The sequence below is a fragment of the Antechinus flavipes genome, chromosome 2 (genome assembly GCF_016432865.1).
Source record: "Antechinus flavipes isolate AdamAnt ecotype Samford, QLD, Australia chromosome 2, AdamAnt_v2, whole genome shotgun sequence".
Taxonomy (NCBI): domain Eukaryota; kingdom Metazoa; phylum Chordata; class Mammalia; order Dasyuromorphia; family Dasyuridae; genus Antechinus; species Antechinus flavipes.
In genome coordinates this window covers 43088067-43114118 of record NC_067399.1, presented here as the reverse complement: position 1 = coordinate 43114118, position 26052 = coordinate 43088067, and the positions used below count along the sequence as shown (strand labels likewise).

At 38.3% G+C, this 26052-nt stretch overlaps 1 protein-coding gene across 2 annotated transcripts in view; it reads left to right on the top strand.

Annotated features, from left to right (window-relative positions):
* GLG1 (golgi glycoprotein 1) overlaps nucleotides 1–26052 on the top strand; it is a 136758-nt gene that overhangs the window by 56860 nt on the left and 53846 nt on the right. For both annotated transcript variants that reach the window (XM_051974640.1, XM_051974642.1), the window contains exons 2-6: nucleotides 9862–9894; nucleotides 13607–13693; nucleotides 15741–15956; nucleotides 23838–24041; nucleotides 24965–25036. In XM_051974640.1, the coding sequence (XP_051830600.1) occupies nucleotides 9862–9894; nucleotides 13607–13693; nucleotides 15741–15956; nucleotides 23838–24041; nucleotides 24965–25036 (612 nt within the window). The remainder of the gene's footprint in view (nucleotides 1–9861; nucleotides 9895–13606; nucleotides 13694–15740; nucleotides 15957–23837; nucleotides 24042–24964; nucleotides 25037–26052) is intronic.

Below are 26052 nucleotides of genomic sequence, written 5' to 3'. Positions count from 1 at the left end.
CTGAATAATTTCAAACCCAGGATATTTTGCTTATGCCAAGAACGTTCATGCCTGCCAACCTGATTGAGTTGAGTCAAGTAATCCAAATGGTTCCCCCCCCCCTTTTTTTTTTTGTGGTTAGGGGTTTTGGCTGAATATGGATTTGCTTTTGAACTATCTGTAACTAATGTAGAGATTCTAATGGTAGAGATAATTCCTTACTTGCCCCCTAGTTTTGTTTTTTGTTTGGGGGTGGGGGGGAGTGTTTTAAATGTTATTCTTGGATCAGTCAACAAGAACTGTGCTCAGCACTCTATGGGAATCTGCAGCTACATTAACATTGAGTCTAGCCATAAAATTATCTCTATATCTACCTAGTTGGGTTATTGATTGATCTACATCTTTCCAGCTTCTTCAAGGACAGTATGGAATATATTATGAAAAGCTGCTTAAGTATAGATGGAGCATCTGCTTCTTAGAGGCTGGAAGAAGTCTCTAACATCACACAAGTAGGAAAGATTTTATCCCAGGTCTTCTGTTTTGTTTTGTTTAACCATGTTGTCTGCAAAAACAAAACCATTGTTGTTTGGTCATATCCAAATCTTTGTTACCCCATTTGGAATTTTTTTGGCAAAGACATTGGCATAGCTGGCCATTTTCTTCTCCAGATCATTTTACAGATGGGGAAATTGAGGCAAATGGGGTGTCATGACTTGCCCAAGGTCATATGGCTAGTAGGTATCTGAGGCCAGATTTGAATGCAGGAAGATGAGCCTGCCTGATTCCAAACCCCCTGTTTTATCTGCTATATCATCTGGCTGCACCTATTTTTTTTTTTTTTAACTTTAACTATACTGCCTTCCAAAACAAAACCTTATCTGCCCCCATTTTTTAATTTGCCTATTTTATTATTTAGTATTTTGATTCTTTATGCCATGTACAAAAAAGGATAAATCATAATTGTCAGTATTTTTATTTGAGTTGTAATGTGCTATATTTCCCCAGTATGGGTGTTATTTAATTAGATTGTGAAGCAACAGGTGGGATAGCAAAAAAAACAGCTCATTTTGTCAGAACTAGCCTTCTCTTATTGGGTTTTGTGGCATGAGTTTTTAACATTTCCTGTGCCAGGCCCAGGGGCTGTGAGAAGGAAACTGACAGCGAGCAGCCTCTTCAAAGAACTCACCTTTTATTGGTTAGTTCTCCTCTTAGAAAGTAAAAATCTTGGTCTTCTAGCCATTGCTTCTAAGACACATTATGGGGCAACCTGCTGGGCTTTTTCCTGTGCACTCTGTAGGTTCTGGTATCAATATCCTTGAATTGATAACACTTCCTCAATCAGCAGAGGAACCTTTCTGTTAAGCCCACCTCCTAAATAATTCATACTGTTAGATTCTGGTAATTGAAGGGCCTTGAGGAGATGTTACACCTTAAATAAAGAGGCAAAACAAGGTGATAGGAACTCTAAAGGAAGCAGTCATCTCACTGTCTCTCTCTGAAAATACTTTAGACCCTAAGTATCTTAGGATGAATGTTCAAGGATACTTTTATCTAGGTAAGCAAGTTGGGGAGGGGGGGGGGGAAGAGATATCAGCTGCACTAACCTCTTTTCTCCAATAAGCAGAGATGGAGGCAGAGGGTACCTGGGGGCACATAAGTCTGAGGCTAAGGAATCATACAGAAATACTCTTTAGAGAAATGAAGCATTTCTGGGATCAGCAGACTTGCAATTACTGACCCGATTTCATTTGTGATATTAGGAGGCAGCAGGAGAGCTGCCTGGCTCTGATATACCATGGAAGCCTGAGATCACAGTTGAGGCTGGCAATGGAAGTTGGAGGTTCTCCTTTCAGTTTTGTAATTTTACAGATGGAGGGAGACACTGAGGCCCAGAGAAAGTGTCAGAGTTTGAACCTGGGTCTCTGACTTCTTCTTTACTTCTTTCCAACATACCCCACGAGCTATGAGGCAAGAAGCCAGATGCTGTCCCAGCCTCAGTTTCTTCAGATGTGCAATGGGGTAGATTAAATCTAGATTTGTGACCCTATACTCTTTCTCCTTAGTGATCCTTCCTCCCTCTTTTCATTTCTTCTTTCCTTGCTTCCTTTGTCAGAGCAGGGAATGGGGTGGGGAGAATCTCAGAGTTGTTTGTAGTTAATGTGTGGCCTCTGAGTGCAAACAGCAGAAATAATTCATGGAGTCAAATGGAAGTATACTAAAAGGATTTCGCTTATGGGGATTGATACTCTGTTTCGACTTGCTAATGGGAAAGTAAGAGAAGTTTTGTTGGTATAGAAAGGTTGTATTTTTATCAGCTGTCTCATACTTTATTTGGTGTTTCTTTTTCTTACCTCTTTGGAGTTCAGAAATGATTTAATTATTTCAATGGGAATATACTGTAGGAATATACTGTACTCTTTAATGAATAAACTCCCAGTAGTAGGAGGATTGATAAAAATTCAGATAAGAGTTCTCAAGAGTTGGAGATCTCATTTTCACATCTAGGGATATAAACAGCTTAGCCTTTAAATAATATATATTTTTACCCTGTTTATCTCTTGCTTCTCATGAGTCCTGTATTTGAAAATTAAATTTTCTGAAAATCTCTTACTTCATTGAAGATCGCTCACCTCCCCTGAAAGATGATGTTCTCAGTCTTTCTGGGTAGTTTATTCTTGGTTGTAATACCAGGTCCTTTGCCTTCTGGAATATAGTATTCCAGGCCCTCCAATTCTTTATTTTAGAAGCTGCCAGATTCTTGGTAATCTTGACTGTTGCTCCTTGATATTTAAATTGTTTTTATCTGACAGCTTGCATATTTTTTCCTTGCGATTGTAGTTTTTGAGTTTTACCACAGTGTTCCTTGGATTTTCCTTGTGGGATCTCTTTCCAAGGATGATCACTGGATTCTTTCAATAATTATTCCCCACTCTGTTTCTAAAATATCAGGGCAGTTTTCCTTGATGGTCTCTTGAAGAAAGCTATCCAGGTTCTTTTTTTTTTTTTTCCATGGCATTCACATAGTCCAATTTTAAAAAAATTTTCAAAAAGACAATTTTAAATTGTCTTTTCTGGATCTAGTTTCCAGGTTGGCTGTTGTTCCAATGAGATATTTTACATTTTCTTCCATTTTTTTCTTTCTTTTTAGTTTGTTTGAATCTTAATGTGTCATAGAGATTCACTGTCACTTAATTTTTGAGTTTTTTAAAGCACAGTATAGCTTAATATAGTTGAAAATTTGTAGTTAATTTATCCTTTGGGTAGTCTATAAATGAAATCTGTTATCACCTAATATAGTTTAATGTCTCTTAGAAAAATGAACTTGTTTAAGGAATTTAGGGGACATCAAGAGGGACTATGAACTGTGCTGATTGATTTGATTATGAAATAGTAGATGTTATTGTAGATACTAGCAAATTAATAACAATAGAACTTGAGAAGACTTTTGGAACACTTAGCTTAGACAAAGCCTTTAGACTCTCCTTCCAAGATTATTAGTACATGCACCTTAGGGAAAATCACAATATTCTCCTTAGTTACTGAAAGGTTGGTTTATTTGAGGGCATTTAGACTCTTTTTCAATTATTTCATTCTAAAACAGATCTATTTGGCTCTATTCTACCTGGAATCATTAAGATGAGGGGGTAAGGAATCATAATAATTTGCAAACAAGGAGCTTTTTAAAAATGCCTTTTAGCAAAAGTAATTATAATCAATACGTTTTTAAAAATTAATTCATATTTTCCTAGATTTTATTGAATCTAACCTGTCTAGAAAAGATGGCATGGAGTACTTGGCTGCCTTGTTTTATACTTGAGGGAGTAGCAGTTGCCCTTTGCATTGTGCTTTTAAGAATTATAAAATTATAAAAGATTTTACATAACATCTTGTTTGTACTTCATGATGTCATAACATTTTGAGGTTAATATTCCCATTTTACAGATGGGAAAACTGAGGCTTAAAGAATTGGTGACTGACATATTGGAGGTAAAATTCACACACACAGGACTTTGCTGACTCCAAAAAAGTGCTAGAAATCAAGATGATGCCCTATATCACCAGCATTTCTATATAGCAATAGTAAAATCTTGAAAAAAAAGGATAGAAAAGGAAATTCACTTTATGACAACTACATAATGTATAACAAGTTACTCCTCCAAGACATTCTCAGTATTTATGGAATCACAATTACAAAACCCTTAAAAAAATCTTAATCAAATAGTTGCAGGTGTATCCATTGTTAATGGTTGGGCTGTGTCACCATAGTAAAAATAGGTAAATTAATTCATGTGTTTCATACTAAACTATGACAGGGATAATTTATAGAGCTAAACAGTAAAATTCATATGGAAAACGGTAGAACTTGAAGCATGGGGGAAATGATAGAAAATGTAGTGGAAATAGTGCTTGCAGCCCTTTGAACTATATTATAAACCAAACTGTTTCTCTCTGGCTTTTTCTGCCTTCTTCCTCTTCCCCTCCCTTGCTGCTGTCTTCCTGCACCTTGGGCATTATCCGTGGCCTTTTGAACATTCTGGCCCTTCCCGCTTCTCTTCATGTTCTTTTCCTGACTTTGATCCCTCTTCCTCTCTGCCTGGGACCTTCCTCCAGATCCCCTCCTTAACTCGGGATGTCCCTGAGGTTCTGTCCTTGGCCCAGCCTCTTGCCTCTCCACCTGTTTTGTTTGTGTTCGGGTCTTTCTCTGCAGATGATTCCCAGATCTTTTTATTCAGCTTCCACCTCCACTCTTTCATTACCAGCCACCTCCTGGAAATCTCAAACTGGATATTCCAAACAATTCATGATTTGTGCCCCTAAAACCTTCCCTCCTTCTGAGCTTCTCCCCATCACCCCGGCTCCCCCATCATCTCGTGCTCTTCATGCGTTTTGAGGAATGACTAATTCCAGAGCGCGTTACAAGAAAAGGCAGCTGTGTGGTTGGGGCAAAGCCCGAGCCCTTGTGCTTTGGAGCCCGGAAGAAAAAGCCCCGCCTTTGAGGCGGAAGCTTCTTAGTCCAGTCGTGGTGTTCCACTGCCCCAAGTCCCTGGCGAGGTGGCTGCGCAGATCAGAGCTTTTTAAACTGTGGGCTCGCGTCACCAATGCAGGGGTCTGAAGTTAATTCAAGGTCAAGCCCGTAATGAAACCGAGGCGCTTGTATCACAGCGCGCCGCTTTGGTTCTGAACGCAGGGGGGTGTTCTGTGCCGGGCCTGGCGGAAGCCCCTTAGGCCAGACCCCCCCCCCCCCAGCAGGGGGCAGAGCAGCACCGAGGGAGGGAGGAAGCAAGCAAGCCAGAGCTGGTGCGGTGTGAAGGAGCATCCCTGAGGGGCGAGTGAGGCTGGCCGCGGGGCTTCCGTACTGCCACACCCCCACCCTGGGAGCGCCAGAGACTGCTCCAGGATTCTTAGCTGGCGAAGGGTGATTGACAGGCATTAGGGGAGGAGTGGGGATCTGGACCTCGCCCACTGGCAAGGTTCAGGGTCTGAAAAAGAGACACCTGGGAAAGGAGCTCCAGAGCTTCCCCTGCGGCTTAGTCTGTTGGATGGGGGCTTCTGAAGTTGCTACGTCCTGTGTCTGCCTCCCACCATTTTTCTGGGTCCCCCTCTCTCTGTTCATAAGACCTGCCCACATCAGTGTAGGGGACTCATCACCTCCTGACCATTGGAAGAGCCTCATTGCCCACGTGGATTCCTTGTCATTTAAGGGCACACATTTTACCACAAATTAGGAAAGGAGGGAGAAAAGGTGAACATAAAATCAGGTCTGTTTGGGTTTTCTTTATCTATTCTCTTCTCATTCTAATTCAGAAATAAGCAAGATTTACCAATACTATTACCTTTTTCCCAAAATTTTATTTTATTTATAGCAACAGTGTAAGAAAAACAGAAAAGGAAAACAAACAAAATGAAATAAAACAAAAGAACATTGTCATATGTCCAGCAGAACATCAGGGAGGATTCAAATATGTAACCAAAAAATTACCAGATCAAGAAAGAAGATATATTCATGAGTGTCCATCGTTTCTTTACTTCCTTGTAAATTATTCTTTTGTTCTCTGCTGTGTCTTTTTAGTTTATTCTTTTTCCCCCTTTTCTTCCTCCTCTTCCCCTCCTCAAGCAAGCTGTAGTTAAGAAAAGATATATTTATATATACATATGTAAATATAGACATGCACACAGTCCTTCTTATCTCTACTGACTCTTTGTTTGAATTCTGCCTCTTGTCTTGCTATTACTTAACCTCCTCCCCTCTCTCCCTTCCCTGGCGTCTTCCCTTACCCTTTATTTCCCCAATCCCATTATCCCCCTTATTTCTTTATAGTTTTTGGAGGGTGCTATCCCAGTGTTGTTTATTGAATCCATTCCTGATGTAAGTTTTCAGAACTACAAGCCCTTCTCCTCGCTCTAATGCCTTTGTGTCTATTCTTCCTTTGTACCTCATTTGTATGACAGTCACTAATTTTTACCTTAATTCTGTCTTTCTTAATTCTTAAGTTTTTCTTTGAGCTATATTATTGTCGATGTCAATCTTAAACATATGCTATACATTTCCCATGTTAAAAAATCAACAATTTGTCTATGTTGAGTTCCTGAAATTGATCTTTGATATTGGCTGTTTTATGTTAAATTTTCTGTTAAAAGTTCAGTTTTGGTTGATAGAAAGCCCTGAAAATCTGCAAGTTCACTGAATGTCCATTTTTTTCTCATTCAATATTATAGATAATTTTGCTAGACATGACAGTTTTTGGTCACAGACTCTAGTTCTTTTGATTTCAATAGCTATGATTCCAGGACCTGTAGCCTTTTATTGTGGCTGCTGATAAGTCCTGTCCAATTCTAATTGTAGCTTCAGCATATTTGAATTGTTTTTTTCTTGTTACTTGCAAAAATTTTCTCTTTGATCTGGGGGTTTCAAAATTTAGCAATAATATTCCTATGTGTTTTCCACAAAGGATCTCTTTGAGGTGTTGATGGTGGATTTTTTCTATTTCTACATTTTCCTCATGTTCTATAATTCCAGGATAATTTTCTTGGATCATTTCTTGCATTATTGTGTTGAGATTCTTTTTTTGGTCACAATTTTCTGTCATTCCAATTAGTCTTGTATTTTCTGTTCTTGATTTGTTCTCCATTACTTTCCTAGAATCCTCTTCCACCAATTCTATTATTGTAGAATAAGAAATAACCTGTCTGTTAAAATGAGTTGAACCAAGTCTCTGAGAAATGTGACAGCTTGGGAATGAGAACTGAGTTGTAGCACCTAGTGGGGTATTTGGGTTCCTAAAGTTTCTGCCCTTCTTACTGAGTTGCTTTCTTGTGTTCGGCTACTCTGATAGTCTTTGACAAAATCTCAGAATCTAAGTTGGAAAGAAATCTGATCTGATGTGTTTCTGAACCAGATCCCCTTGTAATATTGTTTTCCTTAAACCCCCAACCCCACAGATACTACTGAGAGGGAAGCCTGTCCACATCTCAGTAGCTCTTATTTATACAGTGTCTCTTATTTATATATGTTTTATATACAGTCTCTGGTAGCATGAGATACAGCATCTCAGCACCCTCCTCTGGTCTTTTGTGACTGTTCTTGGTTGATCTTTTTGCTTAAAGATCATTTTAGTGCAGATGATTACTCCCAAAATTCTTTGTCTCTCTCTCATTTCCTTCCATAGTTTTAGTTTTCCCCATTCCTCTCCAGGGATGCGAGGTGTCATGGTGGCTAGAATGTCCGACTTGTTATGAGGATCAAATGGTGTGATGACATGTAGCATTTTTTGAACCTTAAAGTGCTATGTAAAGCTAACTCTTATGATTAGGCAGCCTAGTGGCCCAGTGTATATAGTGTTGGAGTCAGGAAGATCTTAGTTGTATGATACTTATTAATCAGTGAGGTTACACAGGGGAAAGAGTGCTGGCCAAGAGTCAGGAAAATCTCAGTGCAAATGTGACCTTAGACACTTACTAGCTGTGTGACCCTAGGCAAATTCCTTTACTCTTTTTACCTCAGTTCTCATCTGTAAAATGAGTTAGAGAAGGAAATTGCAAACGGCTTCACTATGACAAGAAAACCTCTGTGGGTTATAGAAATTCAGATGCACTGAAACGAATCAACAAGAAGTTGTGTGATCCTACCTCAGTTTTTGCCATCTGTAAAATGGAATAGTAGCACCTCTCTTACAGAGGAACAAATGAAGAGCTGTGTATGAGTGCCTGTTATTATTATGGTTTCTGTTTAGGGCTCCTCTTTCTTCTACTCACTCAGGTTCATCATCTTGGCAGTATCTTGGATTATAACTTGTAATTCAGCCCATTACCAGCGTTTTTGGAATCAATTTTTTATCACTGGTTTAAATCACTTACATTTCCCACATCTTCCCCAAAGAACTATCCCTTAAAGTGAAGAATTTTTAAAGTTCTTTCTAGCTCATCTTTGAGGGCCAAGTTTATTTGTTATATCATTCAACCAACATTGATTTGTAGTTTTCTGTTGATGTTGGTTCCATTTCCATTGTAATCACAGCTTAGCCCCCAGCCTCAGCCAGTTTTAGTGGCTTCTTAATTCCTCCCTCTGGTTGCCTTTATAGTCCCATCTAGTCCAGTCCCTCTTGGCCCTGCTCATCAAGGCTAGGGTGAACATGCCACCTCCTCCCCTCTGCAGGGCTCCCCAGCACCTCTCAGTGCCTTGTACTGATCATCCTGCATCTCTCAATCTTTGGGATACAGTTCAAGCGCCATTGTCAAGAGTTCCCAACAGCTAGTGTCTGATCCCCAAATCAACTTTGGATTTACTGAATTTTTTAAAAATTCTGTATATATTTCTATATGAATTTGTTGTCTCCCCCAGTAAAATATAGTCTCTTTGAAAATGAGGATTGTTTTATTCTTTGTACTGGTATTGCCAATATCTAGCCCAGTATCAGGCAAATAGTTGATATTTAATAACAAATAAATATTTATTGATTGGTTGATTATAGTCATTGAATATGTTGTTTTCCAAATTCCACTTACTTTACCTCACATTATTTTGCTTAAATCTTTCCATTCTTTCCATGTCTTCTAAGCCACTTCCTTACTTTAATGAAAATTTTTTTCATTTTCAGAGTAGCATTTGATTTCTTATAATCTGAACTTCTCATAGTATTTCTTAGCACATGGTGTGTCTAATTATCCTGATTATCTTAACTAAAGGCTCCTAGCATTTTTTTTTTTGGATGAATTCTATTAGTATTCATATTGAATTATTATGGAAACCTGAAGGGAATTGGAACAATGTATTATTTTCCTCTTAAAGTTGTGAATAATTTAATTAATGTACATTCTTTCAAATTCCATTTCAGATAACACAGCTCCTTAAACTTTGTCGAGTCATGTAGTTTTTGAAAAGGCTAAATTCCTAATTTGATTGTGTAGATTTTGTTTTTACAAAATGGGTATATTCATGAAGTTGTCCAGAGGTGGAAAATTTTCTAAATCAGATAACATTTTAAATTCACTCAAGAAGCTTGCTTTAAAAAAAAAAAAAAAATAGGGGTTTTTCATATGTTGAGAGTTAGCTTTAAATGAGTGAACCCCAGTATATATCCACACTCTTCTTCCTGTTCTGAAATGTTGTACAAGGAACTTCCCCTCTTCTCTGTAGCAGTTGTGTAATTTATTTGTCTGCCTCCCTCAAACTCTACCATCCTTAGGTATAGCTTGTGGCGTCCCTTCCTTTTAGGTGATTTTTCTCCACTCATGAATCTCAAGTTTTGTAAATTTAGATGTTGTTCCCCATATTGAAAAACCTGTTTTTAAAAGCATAGTTAGAACATATAGATCTTTATCTTTAAACTCATTTGGACAATATTACACATACTTAAATCTTTCTTCTTCTGTTTTCTCTTTTAGCCTGACAACGAAATTTCGTCAGACTGCAATCATGTAAGTATAGATTTTGTGTATCCTTTTTGTTTTAAGCTTTAGGATTGTAGACATTGTAGACTGGCTCTCCTGAGTTGTTCACTTAAAGCGTTTTTGGTTATCTTAACAGAGGGCTGTGTTAAACTTTTTTTCCTGCCTTGCACATAGGCATTCCTCAGTTTTCAGGAATCTGAAAGTTCTATAAAACATTGTACATGCTGAAACAAAGAAGAAAAAGGAATCTGTGTTTACAAGCTACCAGTAACAAATAATCAAGTATTGACTATATTTACCATGAAAAAAGATTTAGTATTATTGTGAATTATATTTTCTTCCTACTTGAATTTCTAAAAGGAATACCTTACCCCTATATTTTTAGTTTATATTAAAATAAAGAGAGAAAAAATATTAGAATATTCATGATTCAGCTCATTGGCAGAGACTTGTCCTAGTCAAAGGAGAAATTTTACACACAAATCAGTGAGCTAATTTACAGGGTACTAAAGTTTAGAGGCTCTTGATATTAGTTTAATTTGATGCTGAAGACATTCCAAAGGCCCATGATCTTGAGATTAAATCCTTTTTTGCAGCCTTATAAGACTGAGTCGTTCTGAGATTCATAATTATTCTTCTTTGTCTGCCTTATTTAAACTCTCAAGCAGGCAGAAAACTCTTTTCTGGACGATTATCTTGTTTGTTTATTTTTGCTGAGTCAATTGTAGTTAAGTGACTTGCCCAGGGTCACAGAGCCAGGAAGTGTTAAATGTCTGAGACCAGGCTGGTGCTCTATCAGTGCCACCTAGCTGCCCCTGGACAATTATTCTTTAAAAGAGTAGCATTGAGTCAGACGTAAGAAAGAAATCTTTTAGTTTGCATCTTTGATCCTAGTATTTAGGACTTATAGGGAATACTGCGCTTTTAAAAATAAGATTGTTTTACTTTATAATTTCCTTTCTGACCAGTAGATCTTCCCCAGAATATGATTGTAGATTATAATTAACCATAAGCATTCATCATATGTCAAACACTTTACTAGGTGCAGGGGGATAAAAAGACATGAATCAAATCACTTCCAATTCCAACACACTTAATACTTTGTAAAATAATATTTGTTAATACAAACCTATTCTAGGACAGGGCAGGATTTCTTTGCCAGAAACCAAAGCTGTCTTTTTCTAATAATGTGAATCACATCTGTTAATGAAAGATCAGGAGAACTAAGCTCTATAACTCCATTAACCAGAATTAGTTTCTAGTAGCTAATGTTGAAAACAAAAATTTTTTTACTTCAAAGTTCTTTTTGAGCAAAGTTACTCAACAAGCATTTAATGGCAAACTGGTTTTGAGGCATCAGCTTTTGTATCATTTTTGATTTTGTAGATTAATAGTGCCCAACTCTTTGACCTCATTTAGAGTTTTCTTGGCAAAGTCACTGCAATGGTTTGCCATTTCCTTCTCCAGCTCATTTTACAAATGAGGAAACTAAGGCAAACAATGTGAAGTGATCAGGATCACAGAGTGAGGAAGTGTCTGAGGCTGGATTTGAACTTGGGTCTCCTGACTCCAGACCTAATGATGTGTATCCATTGCGCTACTTAGCTGTCCTATTAATTGATAGATTTTTATTAATAGTATAACATAACTATTAAGTTTTTCATAGTGTTCTTGGGCATTAGTTGAACAAATGTAGCTTGTCTGTTTCTGTGGCTTTGAATTCTAGTTGATTGGTATTATCACTTTTTAAAATTGTAAAATCCTATCACAGATTTGCCGTAATTCCTGTATTCACATTTATAGAGAATCAAATGATGTGCTGCATATGAAGTCCTCTCTGGTATAAAAAGATCTTCACAGATAGACAGTGACCCTTAAGATGGATTTTTACATTGAAATTTACATTTAAGATTTTTTAAGGTTGGCAGTAATTTTGTTGGGATGCAGTTCTTCCTCTTCAGTTCAAGATAACATTTAGATTTCATAGCATAACCAGATGCTCAAATGATTGCTGTAGGTATGGCAATAAACATCAATATAAAGAAGTATAATATTTACTTTCAAGGGTTCTTTCCCCATCTCCACCCCATATTGTTAGAACCTTCCATCCCTAACTGCCTTCTATTTATTTTGTATTATTCTGTATATTCATGTTGTCTTATAATATAAATGCAAGTTCCTGTTTCCATTTCCCATTGCCTGGCACATAGTAGTTGAAATAAATGCTTATTGATTGAAAGAACATATATTCAAGATGAGATGTCAGTGCCAATTTATAAAAGCATAGTGTATAGTGAAAGTAGGGTATTAACTTCCATGGTCAGGTTTTATTCTGTTTCAAACAGATGGCCCAGAGATTTTCTTCTACAGTAGTATTTCAAGGACTAGTGAAAAACCAAACCAAATATTGCCTGTGAAATGTAACATAGAAATAAGCTGTGGAAGAATCCTGGAAAAAGACAATTAAGCACAAATGAATTGGCCTCTAACATTAACAAATTAAATGAGATTCATTTGTAAAAGAATGAAAAACAGCTTGCGAGAACCACAGTGGCAGCACATTTTTGAAAAGAAAGCCCCCTCCCTGTAAGGTCATATTGTTTAATTTCCATGGGTAATATGGGTACATGGCTGGATGCAATTGTTTGGAGCTCCTGCTAAATGTCCAGCAATGGAGCTCTAAGCATCCAGTCCTCTTCCCTCCCTGGTACCTCTGATAGCCTGGATTCTTTTCAGCAGCAGTGATTGGGCATCTCTTGAAGCTCTGCTCTTTCCTCTCTGTTCTTTCCCATTTCATTTTCTCAAACTGTTCAGGCTCTTGAACCTGTGATTGACCTTTCACAATAAAGGAATATTGAAGACACAGATGGGAAGCACCTTAGTATTCTTATTGGAGTATAATATTATTTTATTGGGGAATAGCTATTGTTCCTGCTGACATTTGCAGGATCCTGTACTTGTTTTGTGCCTGCCCCATCTTAGCCAAACTCAAAAGGTAAATTTTGGAGTCTACTTTTCTTTTTGTAACTTTTAATTTGGGAGTTACTGGTTTGATTCTAAGAATTTCCTGAAATGAGTCATTTAATGTCAAAAGGGCTAGAGGAGGCGAGAGTGGGGGGATGGGGGAGAAATAGGTTCATTCTAGAAGCTAATTTCCCTCCTTAAAATTGACCTATGGGAGCAGCTAAGTGGTGAAGTATATAGAGCACCAGCCCTGAAGTCAGAAGGACCTGAGTTCAAATCTGGTCTTAGACACTTAACACTTCCTGGCTGTATGACCCTGGACACTTAATCCCAATTGCCTCAGCCAAAAAAAAAAAAAGACCTATGGTTGATCCAATGTTAATGATTCTAAAATCTGGAACCAGTATTTAAATGATTGTCACTTTGTTTTAAATTCAAATTGGCATATCCTGTTTTTCTTCCTTGTATTTTTTGCCAGTCAGAAAATGTAAAAAATCTGATTTTCTTGATCTTTTAATGATTGAGTCCAAAGCTTTGTGTATATTTTTGAAAGGTGTCTCATTAATGGTTTTATTTTTGTTCCCACAGGATTTTTCTTCTTTACAACTAAGAATGTGATAACATGTAATCTTAGTGTCCCCATTACTTTGAAACATAGTTGTATTTTATCTGCCTTTCTACAATGGACTTTTGTCTTTTTTGCAGTAACTCATCCAGTAATGATGCTAAATGTTCCATTATCTTAACCTGGCTTTTTCCCCTCATTTTGTCCCAGTTGTTGTGGAATTATAAACTGAATCTAACTACAGACCCCAAATTTGAATCTGTGGCCAGAGAAGTCTGCAAATCTACCATATCTGAAGTAAGTTATAATGGATAAATTTGTGGGTGAGCAGTAGACTTAGCTGGGGAAAATATTTATAAACTAGACCAAATATATAAGGGAAAGAACTGATACCTTTTCCTTTTTATGTAATTTGTGATTGTTTTGGGGGGTTTTTGTGGATGGGGGAGGTTGTTGTTCTTTAAGACCCTGTAGATCCGAACTGGATATCATGAGGGTTTTTGGGTTCCCAAATGAGTCCCTGTAAAATTCAGTAATAAAACAGCTTCTCTTGCTGCCATATTCCCAGATTTTACAGCCTGAGTCCAAAGCATATTAAAAGACTAGTCCCCAAACATTGAAGTTACTGGAGGTGGGGGGGAAGGGAGCGGAGGGGTGTTTTTTAAGCTGTGCTGGTGACATTATCATAGCTCCTTGAGGAGGTCATTTAAATTTAAAAATGGAGACCCAGGGAGGATAACCAACAAGTCAGTATAGAATGGGAAGTGAGAATATGAGATGACTCTTAATGAGAAAAATTAGAGGAGATGCCATTCTCTACCAGGAGCTGCCATTTATAGTAGAACCCAAATGTATGGCACTGCCAATTTGGCAGCTATGAAAATGTCAGAGTATTACCTTGACGTAAAAATCCCTACTTACTGGCAATCAGTATAACCCAAAACATCTTTAGGCTGAAAGTAATTCCTAGGTGCCCTCTCATTTTAGGTGGAGAGTCTTTTGGTCCAGAGCAGACTTCACCCCAAAGTGGATGAGAATCTGCCCTATTTTCACATTTCCTTAAAAAAAGCAACTTCCATTCTCCAAAATTAAGGACTTCTACCCATGCCACAGTTTGAGAGTATCAGATAAAATTCAATTTATTAAACACTGAGAACCTATTCTGTGTATAGCACAGTACTTACTGAACACTAAGGTTATACTTAATGAAGGATCTCATTGTGACCTTCTAACCTCTTATGGTTAGATTGAAAAGATTGAAGAGTAAGGGTGAGTCTCTTCATTCATTAGAGATTTAATGCTGGAACCAAGAAAATGAGATAGCAGCAATCGGGGGATTGCCCGATTCTCATAGAACCCTTTCCCTTCTGGCTTCCCAAAGCAAACTAGTAAACGGGAAAATTTCTGGGCTTAAAACCACACTCATTTGATTTGCTATAATTACCCCAAATGCTGCTTGCTTTTTTTAAAATTGATTTCATTAATGGAGCGTATTTCATTTTATTTGTCTATGTTCTGAACATGCTTTGCAGTCATAGCAGTGAAAGTAGAGGGGCTTGGGCCCTCCTTGAAGCATTTGTTCTTGAAATGTAATGGCAAAGGTAGAATAACATAGGCTTTTAATTGAACCCTAATACTCATTTGTGGTGAACTAGGAGAGAAGATGCCTGCCTGACCTGTGGTGGGGTTTCTAACTCTCTAAGTAGGCTCTTGGTTTTGCAGTGTGATGAGTATTACCAAACACTGAGGGTACAGGATACCTATTGTATCCATTACATCCCCATCAAATTTAGGATTTTTGCCAAATAACTGGTAATAGCCTGAAAACTAGTTTGAAAATGTGACTGTCCTAAGGCATTGTGAGATTTAGTTTGGATTTTACTAGAGTTAAAACATTTTTAAGCTGAAATGATGCAAAACGTAAAACTGTCCCAAACAAGAAATAATGTGCTTTCCCTTTTGCTTAACTATAGGTTCAACCTGAAATTACTGTCTCTTTCCTCTAAACTTATATTAGATTAGGATAGAAAGTCATTACTACCAGCTCCACATTTTGTTTCTAGAGTTTCAGATTCCTTGGGGTCTGCTCCCTAGATCAGTGCCCTTGTCTCTGTGTCTTTTGCCTGACTTGAGGATATTCTAAGTAGTTTATCAGAATTTGACCTTTTAAATCATCTCTTCCCTTTAAAGGCAAATTCTGGCCAAGCTGAAAGTCTTAAGTGTTGCTGGTAGAGGGCACAATGATCTCAGTAATGTAAAACACCATTTTGTCTTTGAGTCTTGATTTAAAGTTATTTGGAAATAACAGAAACTGATGATTATAAAACACCTTTCTTTTCAACAGATTAAAGAATGTGCTGAAGAGCCAGTTGGGAAGGGCTACTTGGTCTCCTGTTTGGTGGATCACAGAGGCAACATTACCGAATACCAGTGTCATCAGTATATAACCAAGATGACAGCCATTATCTTCAGTGATTATCGTCTCATCTGTGGTTTCATGGATGACTGCAAAAATGACATCAACATTCTGAAGTGTGGCAGCATCCGTCTCGGAGAAAAGGTATCCGTGATATAAGAAGGATTTAAAAGATTTAGGAACCTAGTGTTGCAAACATTAAATATATAACAGGACCATAGAGATCTTCTCAACTTTGCCATCAAAAACCAAAGGGAATTCTTGTTCATTCTCACCACCTCCTATCTCTGAGCCATTAAAATTTACGGTAGTTGAGGTGTCTGTAATGGCTCAGAACTGAGCCTTCGGGCTCTGTATAGGAAATAGAGGAAGCCGTGCATGGCAGCCTGCGTCCAGCCATCCCTTAACTCGCTGTCTCATTACTGGTGTATGACTCCCCGTTCCATACATTTCTGAGTTACTGTCCCAGAAAAATAGGAGAGAAGGTGGGGGTGGGGTTTACCCCACAAAGTATTTTAAGTAATTATCTGAGGTATAGTGGGGAGAATTATTCTGCACTGAGAATAGCTTTATCTTCAAAATGATGGGGCAGCTTTTAATTTATCAGCCAACAAGTATTCATTAAGCCCCTGTTCACATAGACAAAAACAATGTTCTCTGCCCTCCTAGTAGAGGAGACAGAACGTGTATGGTGAGATTGGCAGAGCGGGGGGCGCACAACCAGGCCTGGGTTTGGAAGATGACCCTTGAGGGGAGTGTGAGGAAGCCGGGGGGAGCAGAAGGCAGAGGAAGGAGGGAACACATTCTAGAGAAGGCCCAGAGACGGCAGATGGAGCCTCGTGGTAGGTTGGATGGGGGTGCCCTGGGGGTCCCAGGGACATTGTGCCAGAACCTCTTCTTTGGAAAATCAGTACAAGGTGACTTGGAGAGGAGGCCCCGAGAAGAGCGGGCCTTGGGAGCTCTCCTGCCCATCCCAGTGTCATGTTTCTGCTTCCCTCCCCTCTCTCCTCTCTGTAACTTCCCCTCTCCAGGCCAGCCAGTGCACAGATGCCATCATCATCCACAGACACACGTGTTTGACTCAGCTTTCTGTGCCCCTGAGGGGAAAGACCCAGTGGGGCACTGGTTGGCACAGAAAGCCCTTCGGCGTCTGGTGTCAGCCTGTATCCTCTGATTTTTGTGCTCTGTGACTCAGCCCTCACACTGAAATCCTGCTCCTGTTTCTTGCCTGCTGCTCCCTTGTCGGGCTGTCATAAAGCTCCACTGACCACCTCCCTCCACTCTGTGGTGGCCAGTGGCCAGTGGCTTCCCATTCCTTCTTGCAGCAGCCATTAGAGGCACTTTTCCTTCCCTATCACCAACTCCTGCCCTCCTTCCGATCTCAGCTAGAATCCCATCTTCTCCAGGCAGCCTGTCCCCATGTCCCTTACCGCTGTGCCCTCCCATCTCGGGGAGGTCGTTATCCTGCTGGAGTTTGCCCATAGTCCTTGGCATGCATCCTTCCCATGCAGACAAAGTGCTCCTGGAGGGGAGGAGCTGTCTTTTGCCTGTCTTTGATCTTCAGACTTAGCACCATGCCTGGCCCAGAGGAGGTACTTCATGTGGTTTTGACTGGCTTAGCCATTTACCTTTTAGGGAAGGATAAAAATCCAGTAGAGTACTGGATGCTAATGAGAGAGGATATCCACATAAGGATGTCCAATTTCTGCTATTATTGTTTATTAATTCTTTACTGAAGAGGAATGATTTATAAAAGAAAATTTATCTGACCTTTTGCCCTCTCTGATTTGTTATTGAGTGAAATGGTCATGAGATTAGATTAGTTCCTTAGAGCTAGAGACAACATTTTCGATGCTTTTTAATATTTGAATAGATTTTTTTCTCCCTTGTCATCGTACAGCCACAGTTTCAACCTTTTCACATGTTGCTATCACAATGTTACTTTCACATGGATCTTCCCCAATTGCAAAGAGTCTTAAATAATGGATATAGATAGAAATACAATTATCTTTGTAAGAATTGACATAATTGATCAGATGGGACATTTTTTCAGGTTGTTTGCTGTTGCATCTTGAGTCATCAATGCAAGTTGTACCAACTTGGAATGTAAAGTGATGGCACACTTTTGTGTTTGTCCCTTTTTCATGATGATCTGGTCCATCTTTCTATAGCAGAATATATAAAAACCTTAAGGATTTCCTTGCCCTTGATCTAAAGACAGTCTGATGTTCCTGAGCCTCATTTTCCTTGTGCCAAACAGCCCCAAATTCCTATAGCTGCTGATGCTGAAGAAGCATGGTGTGTGCTCCCATATAGTGGTTTGCTTCTCTGGAGTCTGTTACTGAGACAGAGAAACCGATGCTGATAGTTTCCTTTCTTATCTTGAGGCAGCCTAAAAAATGATTAGAAGCAAGAGAACAGATGATCAGGTGCAAACCAGCTGCTAGTGAAAAAAATAAAGGGAGTTTCCATATTGTCAGTGGTGGTGAGGTTTAAACTGATGCCCTCCAGTGGCCAGAAGAAAGGGAGTCCATTATTTTCCTATTATCTACCATTATAACTTGATCCCATTATTTAAAATGATGAGTCTATATTCACATAAAGCAAACTTCAGAACAAAAATCATTTGAAACTAAAAGGAGAAGTTCCCAATTTAGGAAATTAATTGTAAGCTTTGACTTGCATCATTAGTTTTATTCCTGATGAGTGAATAAGTTACCCATGAATTTAAATAGTTGACTCTCATTTTCTCCTGTGTCCTCTGAAGGGCAAATTCCACTTTCTAAAAGTGATAACTTGAGTAATGGGTAAAAGCTTTTTAACAGAACTCTCAAGTTCTTACCTATTGTTTTTAGTCTTTTATAGAATTAAAGAAGAGTGGAGGAGGAATAAGATGCTATCTCTTCTACTCTTAAATACTTAGAGCAACATCTAGGAAGCAGTTTTCTTCTTCAGCAGATGTGTGCAAATCCAGCATACAATACTCAATTTATTGAAAACAATATCATTTTCGCCAGCTTACCAAACATAGATTTTAGTTCTTTAACTAAATTTTTTCCTACCTTTATAGACATTTTTGGCTTTTCAGGGGGTTGTTTACAAATCAGCAATTTTTGTTAATTGTTCTATTAAATTTTTTGCATTCTTATATTTTCAAATACCTATGTATATGAATTCTCAAATGTATTACACAAATAGGAAGAATGGTTAAAGTTGAGAATTCTCTGGGAAATAAATTAATTTGAGAATCATGGAAATTGAATTTTAAAGGAAAAATCTATCTGACAACTCTAGCAAATAAAACTACTTATGATGAAAAACTACTTATGTGGACTACTTATTGTGGTCCACACTTTATAATGTGCTGTGATACCTCAATTACTGGAATTAATATGAAACTTACTCCTTAGGAGGGACTCATACTGTGAAAGTGGTTGACTTTAGTAAGAAGCAAATGGAGCCATTAAAAAAGATAATGGCACTAACTGATAGTTCTTTGTTAGACTTTTTTGGGAGGAAATGCGTGTGTGTGTGTGGGGGGGGGTCTTTTAAGTTTGCAGAGGAATCACAAATCTAACTTCAGTCATCACCTCATGTAATTCTTGTCTAGAAATACTAAAGCATAGGTTTGTATCATAGGGGGAAAGGTGAAAGTGTCAGTTGAAAAGAGAGTTGACTATAGTAGTTTATTGAGGGAACTAATCATTTATCTGAAACCCATTCTGTCTTGATTGGTTTGGAACAGCCTCTGCTGTGTTTTATTTTATTTTCTGGCCATCTTCTATTCATCTACCATGACTCTCATGCCAGAAACATTGTCCAGAAGCCTTGGACCTGTTTAGCTACAGAATTCCTGCCATAGGCCCTGCTTTCAGTCCATGAATGAGAGAAGGCCAAGGGTCTTGGTTCCAGCAAGTACAGAGAGTATTGAGTATTTCACAGGGACATGTGTGGAAGCAAATTTAAGTTTCTTTGTGTTTCTGGTTTTTAGAAACATTGAGAAACAGTGATAAGTGGTCTTAGGTTAAAGCCTAACCACTTTCTTTTAAGGAACTATATATAAACTTAAGAAGGAGAACTAAAATTCAGGGAGATGGATTAAATTGGTAACTTAGACCAGGAAATGACTCTATCTAGGTGAGGTCATTCCTATTCCCTATACTTTGACCTAGTTAGGCTTCTGATCTGCTTGAGAAAAAGAAGAACCCTTTAATTACTTTAGTTAATGGAAATATTTTTGGGGTTTACCTTTGGCCCCAGGCTACTCTGGCCTAAATCTTACAAAGCTAAATCAGTGACCTTTACCCTAAGAGAAAGGAAGAAGCCATTGACAGCCAGCAAAGCAGAGACACACAGGGATCCATAAGAGGAAATCAGAGAAGCCCCCAGCAAAGCTCCCTCATAACTGAACAGTGGAACTCTCCCTGAGACTGGGGGGAGGGGGGAGCAGTGTGTGAAAGCCAGGAACAGACCTTGGAACAAAGCCAAAGGCCCGAAGAGGCCTGTCCTTGAAGCTGTGCTAAAAGAAGAGATGGAGGAGCTCAGCAGATAAATTGTAAGGGACATGGGTAAGGAACCAGGAAAGAGGCTTGTCATTCTTGGTTAGTAGTTTAGCAGAGTTGTCACTGAAAAATAAAATTTACCTGAAAATATTTTAGCCCTCTTAAATCAATTTGCTTTCTGATAGGCTCTTCTTAGCTTCTTTTATATCTATAGCTGTTTAAAAGATAGTTTGTGGGTGATAGGAGGAGAGGGAGGTGTTTTCATATTTGCCATGGAGCTAATTAGCTTCAGGAGGTCTATTGCAGCCTTTTTCTTTGTTTTTTGATATATCTCCATTTTTCATATTTGTATTTTATGGTTTTGGCCCCTGAATTCTCCTCTTTCCTTTTTGCTGAATCAAAGTAGGACAGAGAGGCAAAAATATGTCAAATCACTACTATATAGTGTGTGTTTTTTTATTATATGAACTTGGCTGTTTCACTGAATTTTTTGTTTTCTCTTAAATTAATACTATATAAATCAGTCTAAGTGCCAATGTTGTCATTGTTTAGAGTTAGCTACTTATTTTCTTCATTTCCCCCCAAAAGTTCTTCCAGGTGAGCTTTTTGTAGTTTTTTATAACTATGTAGGAATGAAGGTGAGGAGGGAAATTAGAAAGAAGTTGAAGAGAAAAGAAGGATGGAGGGCCCTTGGTGACAGATTTTATTGCCTTCCTCTTTCCCCCACATACTTTGCAGCACATCCTTCAGGGCTCTCCCCAGGTGCCAGCCTTCCTCCTTTTTTACAGGACACTTCAGTAGCATCTGCCCCACTGGAATGCACTCCTCACACTGCTGCCCCAGATGTCCAGAATCTGGGCCCAGCTTGTCCTATCTTCCCTCCTTACCAGAGATTTCCTAGCAAAGATTGGATAAACACTTATTGATGGTATTTTATTTTTTTCCATTTACACGTAAAGACAATCTTTAATATTTTTAAAAATACAATTTTGTGTTCCAAATTTTTTCTCTCTTCTCTTACCCCTTCCCCATCCCTAAGTTGGTAGGCAGTTTGATATAAGTTATATATGTGTACTTTTGTAAAAACAGAAAATAAACATTTTTGGTAATGGGTAAAAGTTTCTTTTTCAAGTATCCTTTGGATTGAGATAGACTCCAAAATGCCTTCTGTGCTATCCCCCAAGAGCCCTGTGTCTACCAAGATGCCAACAGGGCAATATAATACATTAATCAATGTTACCAAGAGGATTTCCTCAATTCCAACAAAGATGTATTTTTTTTCATCTTTTGGATGTTTTGTTTTATGTTGGGTACTATTACCCAACTATTAGCTAAGAAATAGAAATTTCAAAGTAAATGTCTTATTTTTAGAAAAACAAATTTCAAATTGAACCATACATGTTGAAAGAGCTATTAGTGCAAAATAATTGCCTTTCTCAATTAGCCAGCTTCTGGTTTACTGTGAATATGTTTCCCTTTATAATCTTGCTGTAATGACAGACTCCTTCCTTCCTTCCTCCCTCCCTTCCTCCCTCTCTCCCTCTCTTCTTTCGTTCTCTTCCCTCTTTTCTTCTCTCCCTTCTCCTTTTTTCCCCTGCTTTTCTTTTCCTCCCCTTTTCCATCCTCTTTTCCCTTTCTCCCTCTCAAGTCATACCCTGTACTTCTGAAAGGCACACACTTTTGTGTCTGGTACCCATTCTCTCATGAGATAAGGAGTAAAGAGATCCTGTGCAGTTGTTGAGGTAAAACAGAGATCTAGGCAGGTAAAAATCATCATATGAGATTTATTTTCTCATCTGAGAGATGGGATAGCAGGTTGGAAAGGTTCAGAGGTTTCCAGAAATGTCTGTTCTCAGACTGTTCTCCTATTAAGTGGCAAACAAGATCTAAATTAGTTTTTACATAAACATTATGCTCCTTAGTTAATTTCCTAGGAGAATGAAATATGAGGGAGTGCTAGCAAACATATGACTTAACATTTCCCTGGCAGAAAGTTTTGGATTTCAGCACTTCCTGACTACCATCGTGCCTTTCCCCGAAGGTGTAAGTTCTTGTCTCTGTCTTGGCTGCTCGTTTATTTTGGTCTTGAATGCCGAGAAAGCCCCAATAGAGTCTCCCACACAGTGTTTGTCTAGATAGTTTAAAACAAGGCAATGATCTGCTTTCCAGGTTCTGCTCCCCAGCCCCAAGCCTTTTGCCTCACTCTGTGATGAGAGGCCATGGGGCCTATGGCCCAGAAGACTCCACTCCTGAAGGGATTGGGTCTTTGGGATGTTGGTGAACCACTTCATCTTTCTAGGCAGCCACCCACCTGGTTTGCTGGGAATGCCCTCACCTGGCAGCTCCAGGCCCCAACCCTTCTTCTTTTAAACCCAATCCTCTCTAGTTTGTATGCTCTAATAAAGGTGGAATTCAGAGTATTGGAAAGTAATTCTCTTTAGCTGATTAAGCAGATATTCTAAATATAGAAGTAAGGGCTTGAATAGAAAATTTTTCTGGGAGTTTCTTGTGTGCCATTAACACAGCTTATGTTTGCTGACCAGTCATCTTCTCCTCCCAAAGTGTGGAGATGCAAAAGCAACTTGTTGCCATGGTGATCAAGCAACTATGCAATTAAAGATAATTGGATGATCTTAGGAAACTACTCAAAAGCAGCAGGCTTAAATGGTGCTAATCTTGTTAAATCACATTAAGACAAAACCAGACACAATGGAGGAAAAGTATTCTCATTGTGAATCATGTATGATTGTGTTTGAGTCTAACAGGAGAAAGACCAGTGGCCTCAATCTTCATTCCACTCCACAGTTTTGACTTTTCATCTTCTCTTTTTAACCTGACTAGAAGTATAAAAGAATTTGAGAACCAGGTGTTCCATAGAGTGAGTGAAGATTTCCAGTTCAGCAGTACTAGACAGAATTGTTTGGATTAATTTGAGCACTGATTTTTAAGATAGCATAATTTTATTCAGAGAGTTAATTTAAAAGTGTTCACCTGTAGTTGTTTGTTTTTTTTTTTAATGCCATTTCTTAATTCTAAAGTTTATCAACCCATCTGACTCTGTCTCCATTGACACCATTTAAGACAGGGGTCCTCAAAGTACGGCCTGCGGACCAGATGTGGCAGCTGAGGATGTTTATCCCCCTCATCCAGGACTATGAATTTTCTTTATTTTAAGGCCCACAAAACAAAGTTTTTGTTTTTACTATAGTCCGGTCCTCCCACAGTCTGAGGGGCAGTGAACTGGCCCTCTATTTTAAAAGTTTGAGGACCCCTGATTTAAGTAATTCTGCTTTGATCAAGAGCTTCAGATTCAGAGTGCCACAGAATAGTTAGGTAATCTTTGGTTCCTGATTAGCCTAACTGCAAATTTCAGCACCATTTATTCCAATTAATATTTATTTGAGACCCTGCCAAATATTTAAATATGAAGAATACTCCCTGTACATTAGAAAGCTTAAAATAGTCAGGACAACTAATCATGTAGCAGAGAATCTTTGATTTTAGGGTATCTGTTGTGTTTCAGGATGCCCACTCGCAAGGTGAGGTGGTGGCCTGCTTGGAGAAAGGCCTAGTAAAAGAGGCGGAAGAAAGAGACCCCCGGTTTCAAGTCTCGGAATCTTGCAAAAAAGCCATTCTCCGTGTGGCTGAGCTGTCCTCAGATGATTTCCACTTGGATCGGCATTTATATTTTGCTTGTCGAGATGATCGGGAGCGTTTCTGCGAAAATGTGAGTCAGCTCAAAAGTGAACTTAATTTTTTTCTTGTTTTCTCTTTTTCTATGTGTCCCCTTCACACCAAGAGAAGTCATGGGAACCTAGAGTGAATGAAATTGGCATGAGAAATATGTTGAAAGGATAGTTAGTTTTCATTGTTTTCTAGTGGCTTCCCTGCACACTATTTCTGAGTTTCTTTTCCCCTTCATCATCCTTAGGGATTCCAACTTACTTTATTACTGATTTTTCATTTTGAAAGAGACCATTTGATTTATATTCTGCTCTTTTCTAAGGAAAGTTTTTTTTTTATTGTTGTTTTAGCTCTTCTGGGCTACACTTCTGTTTTTTGCTTATGCGTGTTTTTCCCTATGCTGGCGCGCATTTTAGGGTTAGGGTTAGGGATACTGGCGAGCTTTTTTTCATGACAAGAATTTGGGTGGTGCCTTTCAAATGTAGCAAAACTCTTGTTTTACTAGTACCTCATAAAGAATATCTTGTGCCCACCCTTTGAGCAAAAAAATATTAGTGAAGTATATTTATTTCAGCTTTCCATATAGCTTGAATTAAAAGCTGTAATAATCGTAATTTTGCTGACTTTCACTTAGAGTGGCATGGAAGAGTGACTTAAATCCACTGGGAAGTATTCTTTTCTTTTTAATTAACTGTGTTTATGTTGAACAAGAGATGATAGCCATGGGTCACAAGAAGGAAAATTCAGCCTTCATTAATTCTCTCTAGCCCTCAACTCTCTGGTCATTCAAAAATTAACTAGCTTACACTAGTTACTGGGTCATTTGTCCAAGTGCACATGGCATTTTAAAGGCAGATTGTCCATATAAGAGTGCTGTTGTAATATGGTTGGTGCTCAACATAATTCCTTGGTTTATAAATTAATCTAATTTGCTGTAGTGATTAATGGATATTTTCCATTTTTCAGACACAGGCTGGTGAAGGCAGAGTATATAAGTGCCTCTTTAACCACAAGTTTGAAGAATCAATGAGTGAAAAGGTGAGTATGAGTCTGAAATAAGCAGATCTTCTCTATTCTGTCTCAAGGGTCTTTTCCCAAATTCAGACACTCTGCAGCCTTCTTTTTTCACAAAATTTGCTGTGATAAACTCACTTACTACAACATGTAAATAACCAACAAGATATAGTTTTCATATTTTAACTAGCCAGAACTTCACTTGGCTTTTTCACATAATGAAATGAATGGATAATTGTATAATTTAAAAAAAAAAAGTACTAACATGGAAATGTCACTGACTTTGGAGGAAGAGGACTTGGGTACAAATCCCATTCTTGACCACTCTTTGTGTCACCCAGGGTACATTTGACCATTTATAAAATAAAGATCTCTAACCTTCCTTTCAGTTCCACACACATAGTGTTGTATATTCTAGGATTCAGCAAGCAGTGAGATAGTTTGTGATGGCTTTCCTTAGTACTAGTGTAATTAGTACACACTTATACCATAGAATACATTTGGTTACCCATGAAGCCAGTAGTACACCTTGTTCTAGATCATCGTCCTTAATTTCCAAAAAGATTGGGCTTAGAAAATCAGGTGGACCAAGAGAACATTGTATACAGTATCGGGATTGTTGTTTTAAGAACAACTTTTGAGGAGGCAGCTAGATGGCCAATGGACAGAGCACTGGCCCTGGAGTCAGGAGGACCCAAGTTCAAATCGACCTCAGACATTTAACATTGAGCTGTTTGACCCTGGGCAAGTCACTTCACCCCAATTGCCTCACACACAAAAAATATATATAATTTTAAGCAAAAAAGTCATTTTGACTATTACAAATACCCAAACTAAGTATAAAAGACACAAGAAGATGCTATCTATGTCAAGATAAAGAACTGATTAATAGAAGTCTGTATAGAATTGTTTTATATATCTGTTTATACACACACACACACACACACACTTATATCTTGATACTAGCTATGGGGAGGAGGGTGGGAAATATACATGACAACTTTGTTACATATTTAAAAGGAATAGCAAGTTGTACCTAA